Consider the following 12,873-nt stretch of genomic DNA (forward strand, 5'->3'; position numbering starts at 1 on the left):
TACGGAGAATCAATAGGCAAACAGGCTCTACTCTACTACTGGGAGCCGTTTCACTAGAAAAACCTGTTCTCGATGGCCATCCCTACATGCATGGAAATACAGCATATGAGGCAGAAATAGAGTTTGTACGATTTTAACAAGCTTGAAAGTCGATATTTGTTTTCTTGTGTTTTCTGTTATATCTGTTTTGGGGCTTTTTAGACTTTATTGCATTAGGACAGTAGATAGAAGACAGGATGTAAGACCAACAGAAGTGACCCAGAAAATGGCCCGAGGCCTTAACAGCATACAGGTTGTCTCCACCCAGCAGCCTGCTTTCTCGTAATGTCTACGTGTAGCCTGCAGGAATCGTTCTCCAGGCTTCTTTCACTCCATTCAAATTTTGACCTGCTGCCGTTAGTATTCAGTCCAGTTCTTACTTCTGTTGCCGTACCTCAGATTTTTCTGCCTGTTTCCCTTCATTAAGAATAGCTGACAGCCGCTCTGAACAAATTAAATGTTTAAAAGCTGCTGGTAACAAAGTGCCCGTGCTATGTTGTCCAGCTCAAAGTGTTATGGGCAAAAACACCCAATGTATTAAATGCGAAACAAAAATATATAATAAATATATAATAAAAAGATATCAAAAACAAGATGATACAGCAAAAAAAGGGGATTTTGTTATAAAGGTTCATAAACATCTCAGTTCCAAAAAATCTGAATTTTCTGGCTATTTCGTGATGTGTTGGGTCTCACAGGGTTCAGTTATTTATCGTCTTTATCTTCAGCTCAGCAAATAAACCGAAGAAAATAAACCTTTGAAAATCATCAGCTACAGTGATGTGATGTGTGAAATTATTGCTCAAGATGACTTGAAAAAGTTAAAAAAGAATAATTTCTTTCTCTATAAAGAAATTAGGTGAGGCTCAAGACTTTTGCACAGCCCTATATATCCATGTAAATATGAAGTGCATCTGTGTAGGTGTGTTTTCAGGTGTGTTTACAGCCACGAGGCAGTTTGGAGCGCGTGGACGCGTCATGTTTGTGCACAGCAGTTTTGGCTCTGTGGAACAAACTAAAGCAGTTCTGAGACGGATGAATTCATCAGTTCGTTGCCGATTTCCACCTTTCCGTGCTCTAATAATCTTTTATGCTCATATTTCTTTTCAGGAAAGCCCACGTGCCGCTGTCCTGTCGGATTCTCAGGGCCTTTTTGTGAGAAAAGGATTTGTGACAATTACTGTTTAAATGGGGGGACGTGCGACGTCACTCAGGGGAACCAGCCGGTGTGCCGCTGCATGGCCGAGTATACCGGGGACCGCTGTCTTTATCGTGAGTCCTGTTGGCAGCAAACAAACACAAACAGTCATTGATGTTCCCCTGGCTGCCTGTGGCTGCCAGTAGCACCTAATCAAAAGAAAATCATTGATTTGAATTCAGTTATGTCACATAAAATCCACAGAACAAAGCGTTTGAGAGTTCCCACTCTGAGCGAGAGACAAAAGCAATCCCCTCAAAGTCTCTTCTTTCCAAAAACACCACATTTGCTTCAATTTGCAGATAAACAAAAATCAAAATTCTACCATCAAACAACCTTTGGGTGTTTCTGCACCGGGGCGATAATGCTGCGCTTTGACATAATGTGTTGCGGGGAAACAATTTCATCTGCACATCATTAGTTTTTCCCACTGTTGCTTGCCCAAAGGGTGATACGTTTTCATCTGTGGCTAAGATATCATTTGATGTGGATAATTAAGTCCCATTAAAACCATGTACTGTTGTAATCAGATCAGCTTAGACTGTGTTTCTACATTATCCTCTCTCTCTGTTTATCTCTGCAAACCTAAAACAGACATTTGTCATCACTACTGCGTGAACTCCAAGGCCTGCACTTTATCCAGCAGCGGCTACGTGGAGTGTGTGTGTCCCGCCAGGTTTGAAGGGAACAAGTGCGAGGTGGACAAGTGTCTCCGATGCCACGGAGCTCCTTGCCTCATTAACGAGGAGACGGGAGAAGTGGTTTGCAAGTGAGCGCTCCGTATTTACTCGCCACTCTTGTCCATCATCTCTTTGGCTGTGAGGCTTCATAGTTGATTTTTATTCATGGGAAAACACGAGTTAAACAGTATAATGTTCATTCAGGGCTCAGTCGCTTCACCCACAGGCTGCCGGCGGGAAGAATTGATTTAATTAAATCAATAATTTAAGGCCACGTACCCTGTAGCGTTTTAGGTTTGGTCATGTCAGTGAATTTGAAGCTGGCTGAACTCTCTGCTTCTTGTAAGTGAGTCATTCCTACTATTCGGTGCCATTTCAGTGTGATCACTCTTCATCAAAAAATACAAAATTTTGAATTATTTTAACATTTCATCTAAAAGAGGGATTTTCAACCTATAAGAAAAATGTATTGGTCCAGCTAAGGATATTATATTATAATATTTTTTAAAATCAAAGTCTTTACCCATGACGTGCCAAATGTCCACCCTGTTACAGGACATTCAATTTTCTATTAATAACTGTTTTGAATACACAGTTATAGTAATATTTACATTTTCTAAAAGCTACAATGTCCCTTTTTAAAATCTGCAAGGAAATTTCATGTTACAGTGCATAGCAATAACAGGGGTGACTGTAACAGGGGGGAGATTTTATGCTAAACTTAGCCATTACTACTAGTATGATGAACAACAAGCTAGTACATGGTGACCACTAAGAACCATTTTTAACATGTTTATTAGCCATATTATAAAAATTACAAAAAAAAAATTGTTTCCACTATTAATAAGCGTAACAGGTTGGACGTGTTATGCTTTGCCACATTACAAAATCTTGCTAAAACATTGAAAAAAGGGTTGATTAAAGAGTGGTACTTACTCGTCTTCTTCTTGAAAGTTTTCCCTCCAAAATATGTTACATCCGGGAGTGTCATGTGACTAAAAGAATAATCAGGTGATGTGTTCTATGGAATTCTTATCAGAGTAACAGGGGTGACAGTTGATTCAGGGACACAACATTTTTTAAAGATTTTAAGTATTAAACATGCATTAATAATAAAAAAGAACATTTGATGAGGAACATTAGAAATAAGCCAATCCAGAAATGATGAAAAATCTAGATTTTTTTTTTTTTTTTTAAGTTATATTTGTAACTGAAGTCGAGCAAGCATGACTGGGGACATAGTACTTTAGTGACTTGTGCTAAAATAAAAGTAATTTACTTTTAATGTATTTATCCTGTGTATATATCAATGTGTTCTATGGTAGAGGGGGGTTAAACATACAAGAAAATGGTTTAGAAATAAGCATTAGACAAGTTTTACACTAAATATACCATATTATGTCATTAGGACTCAAATGGCACCGAATAGTAAGAATGACCCAAGTATAGTTTTCTGGTTGTAACTAGGATCCATTATTTCTTCACCCTCTAGCTGCACAAATGGCAGAATAGCACCGAGCTGTCAGCTGTGTGACGGATATTGCTACAATGGAGGTACCTGCCACCTGGACCCTGACACCAACCTGCCTTTCTGTCAGTAAGTCCCTGCCTAATGGTGAAAGTAAGGAAAACTCAATGTTCTCCACTGTTATTCACACTCACATCACTGTTTCGATTCAGCCGTCGGCTCTGTGCCCGGCTTTAAAAACTGAAAGTCTCCGCGTGAGATAGATGTCTTCCTTTGGAAAGAAATCCTTAAGTTGAAGGTTTGATGTCACTATGTGGAGGCCATGAAACAGCAGGGGGCCGAGTGCCATACAGCATCCTGTGCTGTGTGACACCTCGCTGTGGCTTAAGGTTTTAGGAAGATAAAGATGGTTTCAGACTCCTTCAAAGCCAGCTATTCTCAACATATCACACTTTTCCTCCTTGCAGCTGAGAGCTGATGTCAGGCCTCTGTGGCTCTCTTCAGTCAGAGGGTTTAGAAGTTTGCTCAGTACTTCAGCCGCCACGAAGCTCGAAAAATTGCACGAGACAAAAGCTTGACTGGCACACGTGAAGAAATCGCCGTGAAAGGCTACTCAGAGGGCTCCCTGTAAATGAATACCTCCTCCGCTATAATCACTCGCAGTGCTGTGTTAAAAATCTGTCCAAGGAGGAAATTGGAAATCCATTTCAAAGGCCAACTCTCCATTTTTTTAAATGCCCATTGTCCACTGTAGTTAAATTGAAATTTGCAGGCGCCGCTCACAGATTCCAGAGAATAGAATCAATTTCTATGCAAATGATTCCATCTTATTCGATGAGATTAACAGATCCTGATAATGCGGTTTATCATTGCTGCAAGATGAGAGATTATGTGAGATGATGGATATGTCGGCGTCAAGAAATCATAATGTTTGACCTTAATACTCTGAGTAAATGTATATTTCATCAAGCCTACCTAAAGAAGCTGCTACGGCTGCAATCATTCTTGCTTTAAAAACCTCAAATATACGAAGAGAATACCTCAACATTTCACTGCTGTCTAACAAAGTTCAAGCATTCCTGTTAAGCAGCTCTGTACTGTATGACTTTATGTTGTTGCTCTTTTCCTTTTCTGCACAAAAGCTAAGTTACTTTAGCATCTACAGTTAGAAATATCCATCAGTCAGCTGTGCAGCGGGGAAACAATTATTTGATCCCTAAATTTGTAAGTTTTTATCAAACAAAAAATCCAGAAAAACACACACATTACATAAAAGGTATAAAAGAATTTGCATGTCAGTGATGGAAATAAATATTTGACTTGGTCCTTCCTGCATGACACGAGTCAGTTTCATGCTGGAAACTCGTCCATGACCAGTTGTCAGTGTCCTGGCCGAGGGAAGGAGTCTGAGATGTTACGGTGCGTGGGCCTGTCCACTGGCCCACTCAGTGAGGCAAAGTCATCCTGTCAGAAAAACATAACGTTTCCACCTCTGCAAACACAGTGGCTGAGCTGTTGCCAGTTCTGGTTTCATCTGACCACAGCACTTCCGGAGCCTTCTCTGACTCATTTACGAGTTCACAAAGTGAAGACGGGCCTGTGCCGTGGAGCTGTGGGCTGATCCAGCACCTTGGTGATCGTCCTCATCCCATGATGCAAGCTCCCACATGGAGCTCCAGACTGAGGACAAATTTATTTTTCTTCTCTTTCCGTTGTCACCTTCTCACCAAGCTTCTCGCTGATGGTATCCTGTTCCAGCCTCGTGCAGGTCTGCAGTCTGTCGACCTTTGACACTCTTTGGTCTCACCTGGTGGTGCAGAGGTTGGACCAGAACACTCGATTGATTGATTGATTGATAGATTGATTGATTGATTGATTGATTGATTATGGCACACGATCACACAGCCAGTCTGTGAGAGCCAGTGGATCAGATACGTGTTTCACTCAGTGACGTGCAAATTCATTTAGCGCTTTTATATAATTTGCTTTTTTGTGTTTCAGGTTAATTTTCAGTCTGAGAGATTTTTCATGTTCACAAATTCAACAGAGAATCAAATCATTATTTCCCCTGTAAGCTGTCATTTCTATTGTTTAATCAAACTAAATGTATTTTCTGGTTTTTGCTTATTAGATGCATTTATGTGGATGCAAGCAACCATCATGTTGGGGCCCAAAGTTCTTGTTTAACAGTTTTCGTAATCTGCAGCAGGCCCCACATGCGTCCCCCTCACGTGCTGAGCAGGGACGTTTGTTGATCTGTTTTGCTAATTTGCAGACGTCTTATGACTTAAGCTGCTAACAGGGTTTAGCGTTCTGTCGCCACTCATGAGGCAGCCGACAGTTGAACAGTTCTTGGGCCCTTTTGTCACTCCAAACACATGTTTTGCAGCTGCACGTCAGGGTTCAAGAACCAACGTTGTGATGAGCTGGCCAACCCCTGCGATTACTTCTGTCAGAATGAGGGGATGTGCACATTAACAGCTCTTAACAAACCACGCTGCAAGTAGGTCCCTCTCACCTCTCCAGCTGTATTCAGCGCCCACTCACCTCCTTTTGTACACAACCCACCCCCACTCCATTTGGCTTCATTTCAGCCTCAGTCCAGCACATAGGCCTCTCTGTGATGGTGCCTCCTTGTAGCAGCTTGTCATGTAATAAGTACTGGATATAGCAATGACTCAGCGTAGATGGTGGAATCACACAGATACTATAATGTTGTTTTATTAGAATATGTTGGCTTATATTTATTTCTGTATGGAAACAACATGACTGACTATTATTAGCATCATTAGCACCAACACGTGTTGAATATGTTCGCTGCAGTAAGAAAGAAAATACGTGGCGAGGTCGAACACTGATTACAGCGCTGATGGCGTTTAGAGACGCGAGCTTGTTTCTGTTCTAAGCTTCAAAAACAGAGTTTTGTAGAAAGTAGTTACATGTGACAGTATTTCATTTTAACCTTTGGTATTTAAACGACTTTAAAACAGGAAATAGTTTTTATTTGAAACATGCTGCTGTGCTCATTTAGTTACTTTAGGACACAGCTAGCTGTAGCTCTGTTTCTGGTGGGCCAAGCTAAGCGGCAACAGTACAGGATGCTATTTATGCTTCTGCTGCTTAAAGCCAAATATGGTTCTTATTTCCATGATAAGTGACAGAGACAGCAGCAGCACCAGCAGTCTTTCCTGGTAGATAAAGATGTTGCTAATGTATATTAGCACCACTACGTTGTATATAGGGGCACTTATTACATCACCGGCTGCTGCATAGCGTTTGTTGCCTCTTACTGCCACCCATCTCATGCACACATGAACCACGGGAAGATTACAGCATAACACTGTGTGTGTGATGTGGGCATCAGTGCATTTGCAGCCTGTGCATGATGGCTAAATACGTCCTGACCGGTCATTGCACATAATTTACTCGGCAGAACGTGTCATCTTTAATCGGTGTTCATATTTAAGGCCTTTAACTTTTACAGCTTAGCCGGGTTTCTTTGTTGAAGGGACTCAGTTCCATCCTGGTTTTTGCTTCTCAAAGGCGGGAAAATGAAGACCCAGGTTACGCCCGATGTCCTAATAAAGTTGTTGTCAAAGCCCGATGTTCTGATTCTGCAAGTGCATGTTATTCAGGATAGTTTCATCCTATCATCACCCTGCCGCCCCCACCAGATCACTCATGCTTTACATGCTTTAGCGTCAGCTAAATTGGACGTCACCTCCTCTAACAAGGGTCATGCATCACGCCCATCGGATCCCATTGGAACACACATGAGATGACGACTTGTTGTCATCCTTTGATCTTTCCTGTTTTTTGTTAATACACTGAATATTCAACACGTCAGTTCACATTAAGCTCTTTACGGACACAACATGTATGTGCTTAGTGCTCTCTCTCCAGGTGGTGTTTTGTTTGTGTTGAATCAAAGCCGTGTGCCGTATGTGTAAGCCACAGTCACATCATGTCGTAGATCATTTTGCAAAGTTGTTTTCTCAGCAGCCTCTCTGCAGCCACAGTATGCTAATGATAGTTTATTTATATTCTCTTTTGACCTCCTTCAGATGTTCAGCCAATTGGGCAGGAACACAGTGTGAGAGACCCGCCCCTAAAAGCAGCAGATCAGACAACATGAGCGGAGGTGAGGACTGGGAATGTCAAGAAGCCTTAACATGTCCTGTGTAAATACCTGCATGTGTCACTGGTTCACTGACCTTATTGCATTTCAGTGGAACGATAACTCGTACATCTGAACATCAACAGATTGGCATCGAACTACCGAACTCCTACCAACCTCTGCGCTTTGCATCATTTGAGCACAAAGGGCTCTGCTCAGCGGGGTTTCCTTGTTTGAATTAGAGGGGCTGTAGTCGCCAGCCCGTCAGGGTTCAGTAATATGACTCCTCTGTCGTCAACTTCAATTTAAGATTTAAAAAATATATCTTCTGAAGTCGTGCACGTCAGTGTAAAATGTCTTACATTTCTAAATGTGCAGCCTGTCTGTGCTGGACGTATGTGAATGGAGTGAAATGTGCAAACAGCGAAGCCCTGTGAAGTGAAAACGCTGTTATTTAAAGTGGCTCTGTTCACGCCGCGGTCACTGCGTGAACTCATCTCAGCCCCTTTGCTGGTCGCTCATCACGTCCTCTCTCTGTTCCCCAGGAAGCATCGCTATCATTGTGCCTCTGGTCCTGCTGGTCATCCTGATTGTGATGGTCGTAGCAGGTGTTTATATCTGCCGCCGGAGGCAAAGGTACGTCGATAAAGAAATATGTAAGAAAAAGAAGCTTCTAAGCAGTAACATGAGAGCTCCAGCATCGCAGAGCTTTGAAGATGAATGGATGCTTTTGCTTTATGAGTGAAAAGTTTGCTTTCAGTAGATCTGAACGCTGAGCCTGTGGTAATAATCCATCGTTCATGGCTATCTAACAAAGTGATATGCTCCAAGTAGCATCGTGCAGCAGCACACTAACAGCATGTTGTGTGTCGCGTTAATGATGATGTGCTCTGCACGGCTCAGGGGCAAACGTGTGCAGAGGCAGCCCATGACCAACGGAGGGATAAACGTGGAAATTGGGAACCCGTCATACAACATGTATGAAGTGGACCACGACAACCACGCTGATGCAGGCAGCCTGCTGCGCCCAAACTTCACACTTGACCCTCATAAGGTGGGTGTGTGTGTGTGTGTGTCACGTGTGCTCAACAACACGTCATTCCTGTTTTAATAGGATGGAATTCAGTGTTTGACTTCGAGCTGAAACCAGATTGTTGCCAAGTCAAACGTGTGGAGTAAAAGTTACTGAGGAACTTTGAGTGGGGCTTAAACATGCAGCTGAATCTGTTCGTATGTTCTCACATACAAACGTCAGTGTAATTACATTTAGCTACAAACTCATTAAAGTGATTCATTTTCAGTTTTCATCTCATATTTGATTCAATGTAACTCTTGTTGGGCAGCGTCTGCAGGTCTCTGCTGCATTAAATACTGAAAGCTTAATCATTTTTGCACATATAAAACTTACTGCACGTGTTTTCCAACTAAATAAAGTTTTTACAACCTTAACAAATTTGTACCATTTGATCTCCTATAAGTTGAATTGACAGTACAGCAGATGCTGGCTCCTTTTTATCAGGATACTTAGAGGAGAAATCTTAATGGTCATCACTATATTATTTTTATATACAGTTACATAGATTGTCTATGAAACACATGTGGCCCAGCTGTAAGAAGGTCGACCAGGAGTCTTCTGATATGAAACTGGTCTTACTGTCCAGCCTCCTACTCAGCGACTCTTCATCAACAACTTCAAGGTCCTCTGAGCTCTACCTCGATGTCTGCAGTGACAACACTGAGCCAGCTTTTTATAGCCAGCTGAAAACTAGGAGTTATTAGTGTGTCGTGAAGCATTGTGCACTTTGAAGTGAAGTTGCAAAGAGCGAGAACAGACAGACAGAAACAGTTTGTGTAACAAACTAGTGACAGTTTCTTGGCTATTTTATTGTAAAATATCTGCATAATGTTGTTTTAATTTGCCATATGTGTACATCCCTTACTACCACATCATTGTTAATACTGCAGAGTTTTAAAAGCCATGAGAAAATCTGTTTAGACCTTGATTGATGCCAGTCCTTATCACACTAATTATTAGCCTTGATGCTGCAGCTATGTCGTCTTTAATTGAAGGGTAGAGAAAGGACAACAGCTCAAATGTGTCTTTCAGATTGGAAAATAACTCAGTGCTGTGTTCTCTGCATCTGGCCCGGCAGCTGCTGGGATGTGATATTTAGAATTGAGATGCATCCGGTGGAATTACATGAGGCTTTGCAGAGATTTTACAATCTCTCTGGCCTGGGCACAAAAATATACAGATGCCACGAACCTGGAGGACGTCTGTCTGTGTGGTGATTTATTCTCTCCACCCCACACGAACTCCCAGCATATCAAATGAATCCTAACACCTTCACAGATGCAGTTATGTAGCTCACCTGCTGCAAGTTCAAGCCTAATGCTGTTGCTTCTTAAGCTGCCAACTTTGACATCTGCTATTGTGAGTCCAGTCTGTGTTTTTAACCGAGACATGCTGGTGTGACTCTAAACCAGCCTCCATACGTCCAGCTCTCGTGGTACTTGCTAGTTTGTTTTTCCAGCGCAGTTTTAAAACCCGTATTTGGACTGTGAGAGTTCATCTGTATTTATATGGCACGGTGCTTGTTTTGTTGCAGGGCTGGTGTGTAAAATCCAGCGACCCTCACACCTTGGGCATGAATTCTGTGCCCAAGGAGGTAATCCCTGGACAGGTGAGTGTTACACATTTTATTTTTACTCTGAAGAAGAAGAAAAAATATCCATTTTTACATAAATTCACTGTGAGGAAGCTTTGTGTGTTTTGTGTGGTTATATTTGAGTTACATTCTGCTATTTTAAAAACTGTGTAAAATTAAAATCATGCTAATGTTGACATCTGGTATATACTTGCTCCCTTTATCATTTTGTGACATCCTGTCCAAAAACCACCAAACTTTCCTTAAAGTTCCAATAATCAACTTTTTATTAACAAATGTTTCGCACGACAATTGGCACCAAGTTCAGTTCTGTTGCTCATTTTGCTAATATCTGTGGGACCGTGGAAAGTTTGCAAACTTTTTTGGTTGAGATGCAGCCGCCATCTGTTTCCAGCAAACCTCGTGTGATGGAACATCGGTTAAACAATCTGCTAACAGAGCGCAGATCCATCGAAATGGATTCAAATTGGATCAGAACTCAGCCAACAAGACAGAGGAAGTTGTACATGAATTTAAATTAGCCCAGGTTTCATCAAAGCCGATGTAAGTGATAGTTTGTATGAGGTGAATCTGACACGAAGACTTTCTTGATTCCACAACATCTATTAAAATGCAACCTCGAGACTCCTACTGTTGTAAAATATCATAAATTAACATTTGTACTTGGCATCTCTTCCCCTGCCTGTTTAGCCCATGAACTACTCCAATCCAGTGTATGCAAAGATCTACACCGACGGGCAAAACTGCCGGAAGCCAGTCATCAGTATCGATGAGAGGAGAGAGCTACTCCCAAAGAAACTCGAGGGGACAATTCATGAAACCGCCGCATAGCCTAACTTTACACTTTGTACTTCTTTTTTTACCACCGTGTATAATATGAAGGAGGAAACAAGATTTTTCTATTTCCTATGAGGCTCTTAGGTTTTACTGGTTTAGCATCAGCATAATGTCCTCGTCGCTGTGCTGAAGACTTTAATTTTCCACTTAGGGTTTGCTTTCTGTTTGTCAGAGATCTGTTACACAGCGCTGTCAGTATACTGTATGACACTGAAGTAAAGCTGCTGATTTGCAAAAACTTTATTAACACCTGAAGCCACACTTGTGCACAGTTGAAACCTTAAATGCAGTGCTAGAATTTGTACCCATACCTGTTTGTAGTTCTAGAGGGAAACAGTTTGGCTTTGTGGAGATGATGAGGGGAAGGGCCGGCTCATTTTATCTGGAAAAAAAAGTATGTATAGTAGAGAAGACTAGCGTGGGTTTTTCTGTTTTTGTTATTTCATGTGACATATGGACCGGAGAGCTTCACAAACGACAAGCTTGATTCCTTTTATTTGCATCGCTGCACCTGACAGCTCTGCTCCGGCAGTCCCACTGGACACAATAACATCAACACAGTCGTTTCTCAGACATTATCTCCCGTCTTTCTCATTTCCACGGATTCCAATCTTCAGTCGCCTGTTTCAGCAGTAATATGACGTACAAACGTATCTGAGAGATATCGAAGCCCACCCTGAATGTTTTCCGATCAGATTCCCGGATCCCGTACTGTACGCTGAAAAGACAGAATATCATATTTTTCTAGGTCTCATATATCAACAAATGGATTAAAGATGGAGAGAAGAAAGATTTACCACAGCTACAAAAACAGTTACTAAGAGTTATTATAAAACACGTCTGTTACTTCAGAAAAGGAAGATGATAAATATAAGAAATTTTATAATTTTGTATTTGATTTGTATGTTGTTTGGCTGCTTGTATTTTGAAGAAATGTATTAAATGTAAGTAATTTTTATATAAAATGTAAATCGATATTGAATAAAGGGGGCTTATTTCCACTTCGTGTCTTTCTCTTGATCCTCCAAAATGATTGTTATACGATGTCGATGATAGTACGTGTGCACTTCTATTATTCAACCAATGATCAAACTGTCAGTTGTTACACATGACTGCTGACCCGACAAGTCAATCAGCAGCGTGAGGTCTTTTACCTGCTGCGCAGAGGAAGGAGGCTGATGGGAGATTATTGCCCTGCCTGTGAGTACAGGAAGGCCGGCGCTATTCATTACCTGGATGTGGGGACGCGGTGTCGATGCCACCTGCTGAAGGATAATTCAGTCTCCTTTCACTTTACTTACAGCGGCTCTGTCTCCACGCATTTCACCTCCATTCTCACCATAGCAACCAGAGGAGGCAGCGGCACTCCTGCCCTTTCTCCATCTGCTGTGCCATCGGCGGGATCTGCCAGCACGCCCAGCTCACCGCGTTTTCATGACGGTACAAATAGATGCCGCGGTTTCCAGCTTCCCTAATTGGCCCGTGCGCTTTGTTTCGCTCGGCACCGCGGCGTGGAAATAGAGTAATGTGGCTGTGACTGGCCTTTTTCTGTGCTATAGAACATTTATCAATAGAGCTGCAATGATGAAGAACGTATTTCAAATGTTCAGCTTTTATGACTGCGGCATTTAGAAGGTCGAGGTCGTTCCCAAGGTCGAGCACGAACGACGCCACGTGACTGTATACGGGTCTTTGATTAAAGCACCAATAAGCCTGTAGCCCAGGAGCGTTGTTCTCACGGAGCAAGTTTTAATCTGTTCGACATAAATGAAACTTCTCAATGAACCCTCGTGTTGTTAAACGAAACTGTTTAAGGGTTCATTTTGTTTCTAATTTTGTTTCTAATCAAAAATGACTCATCAAAC

The 12,873-nt window shown here is 41.8% G+C and overlaps 1 protein-coding gene across 2 annotated transcripts in view; it reads left to right on the forward strand.

Annotated features, from left to right (window-relative positions):
- lrp1bb (low density lipoprotein receptor-related protein 1Bb) overlaps window positions 1-11,050 on the forward strand; it is a 278,492-nt gene extending 267,442 nt beyond the window's left edge. For both annotated transcript variants that reach the window (XM_085374416.1, XM_085374417.1), the window contains exons 84-92: window positions 1,150-1,311; window positions 1,832-2,006; window positions 3,410-3,514; window positions 5,775-5,888; window positions 7,450-7,526; window positions 8,048-8,138; window positions 8,406-8,556; window positions 10,112-10,186; window positions 10,862-11,050. In XM_085374416.1, the coding sequence (XP_085230542.1) occupies window positions 1,150-1,311; window positions 1,832-2,006; window positions 3,410-3,514; window positions 5,775-5,888; window positions 7,450-7,526; window positions 8,048-8,138; window positions 8,406-8,556; window positions 10,112-10,186; window positions 10,862-11,002 (1,091 nt within the window). In that variant the 3' untranslated portion in view covers window positions 11,003-11,050. The remainder of the gene's footprint in view (window positions 1-1,149; window positions 1,312-1,831; window positions 2,007-3,409; window positions 3,515-5,774; window positions 5,889-7,449; window positions 7,527-8,047; window positions 8,139-8,405; window positions 8,557-10,111; window positions 10,187-10,861) is intronic.
- The last annotated feature ends 1,823 nt before the right edge of the window (window positions 11,051-12,873 follow it).

This window comes from Diplotaxodon limnothrissa, linkage group LG16 (assembly GCF_057381915.1).
Source record: "Diplotaxodon limnothrissa isolate DT_005_m linkage group LG16, D_limnothrissa_male_GT1.1, whole genome shotgun sequence".
Classification (NCBI taxonomy): Eukaryota; Metazoa; Chordata; class Actinopteri; order Cichliformes; family Cichlidae; genus Diplotaxodon; species Diplotaxodon limnothrissa.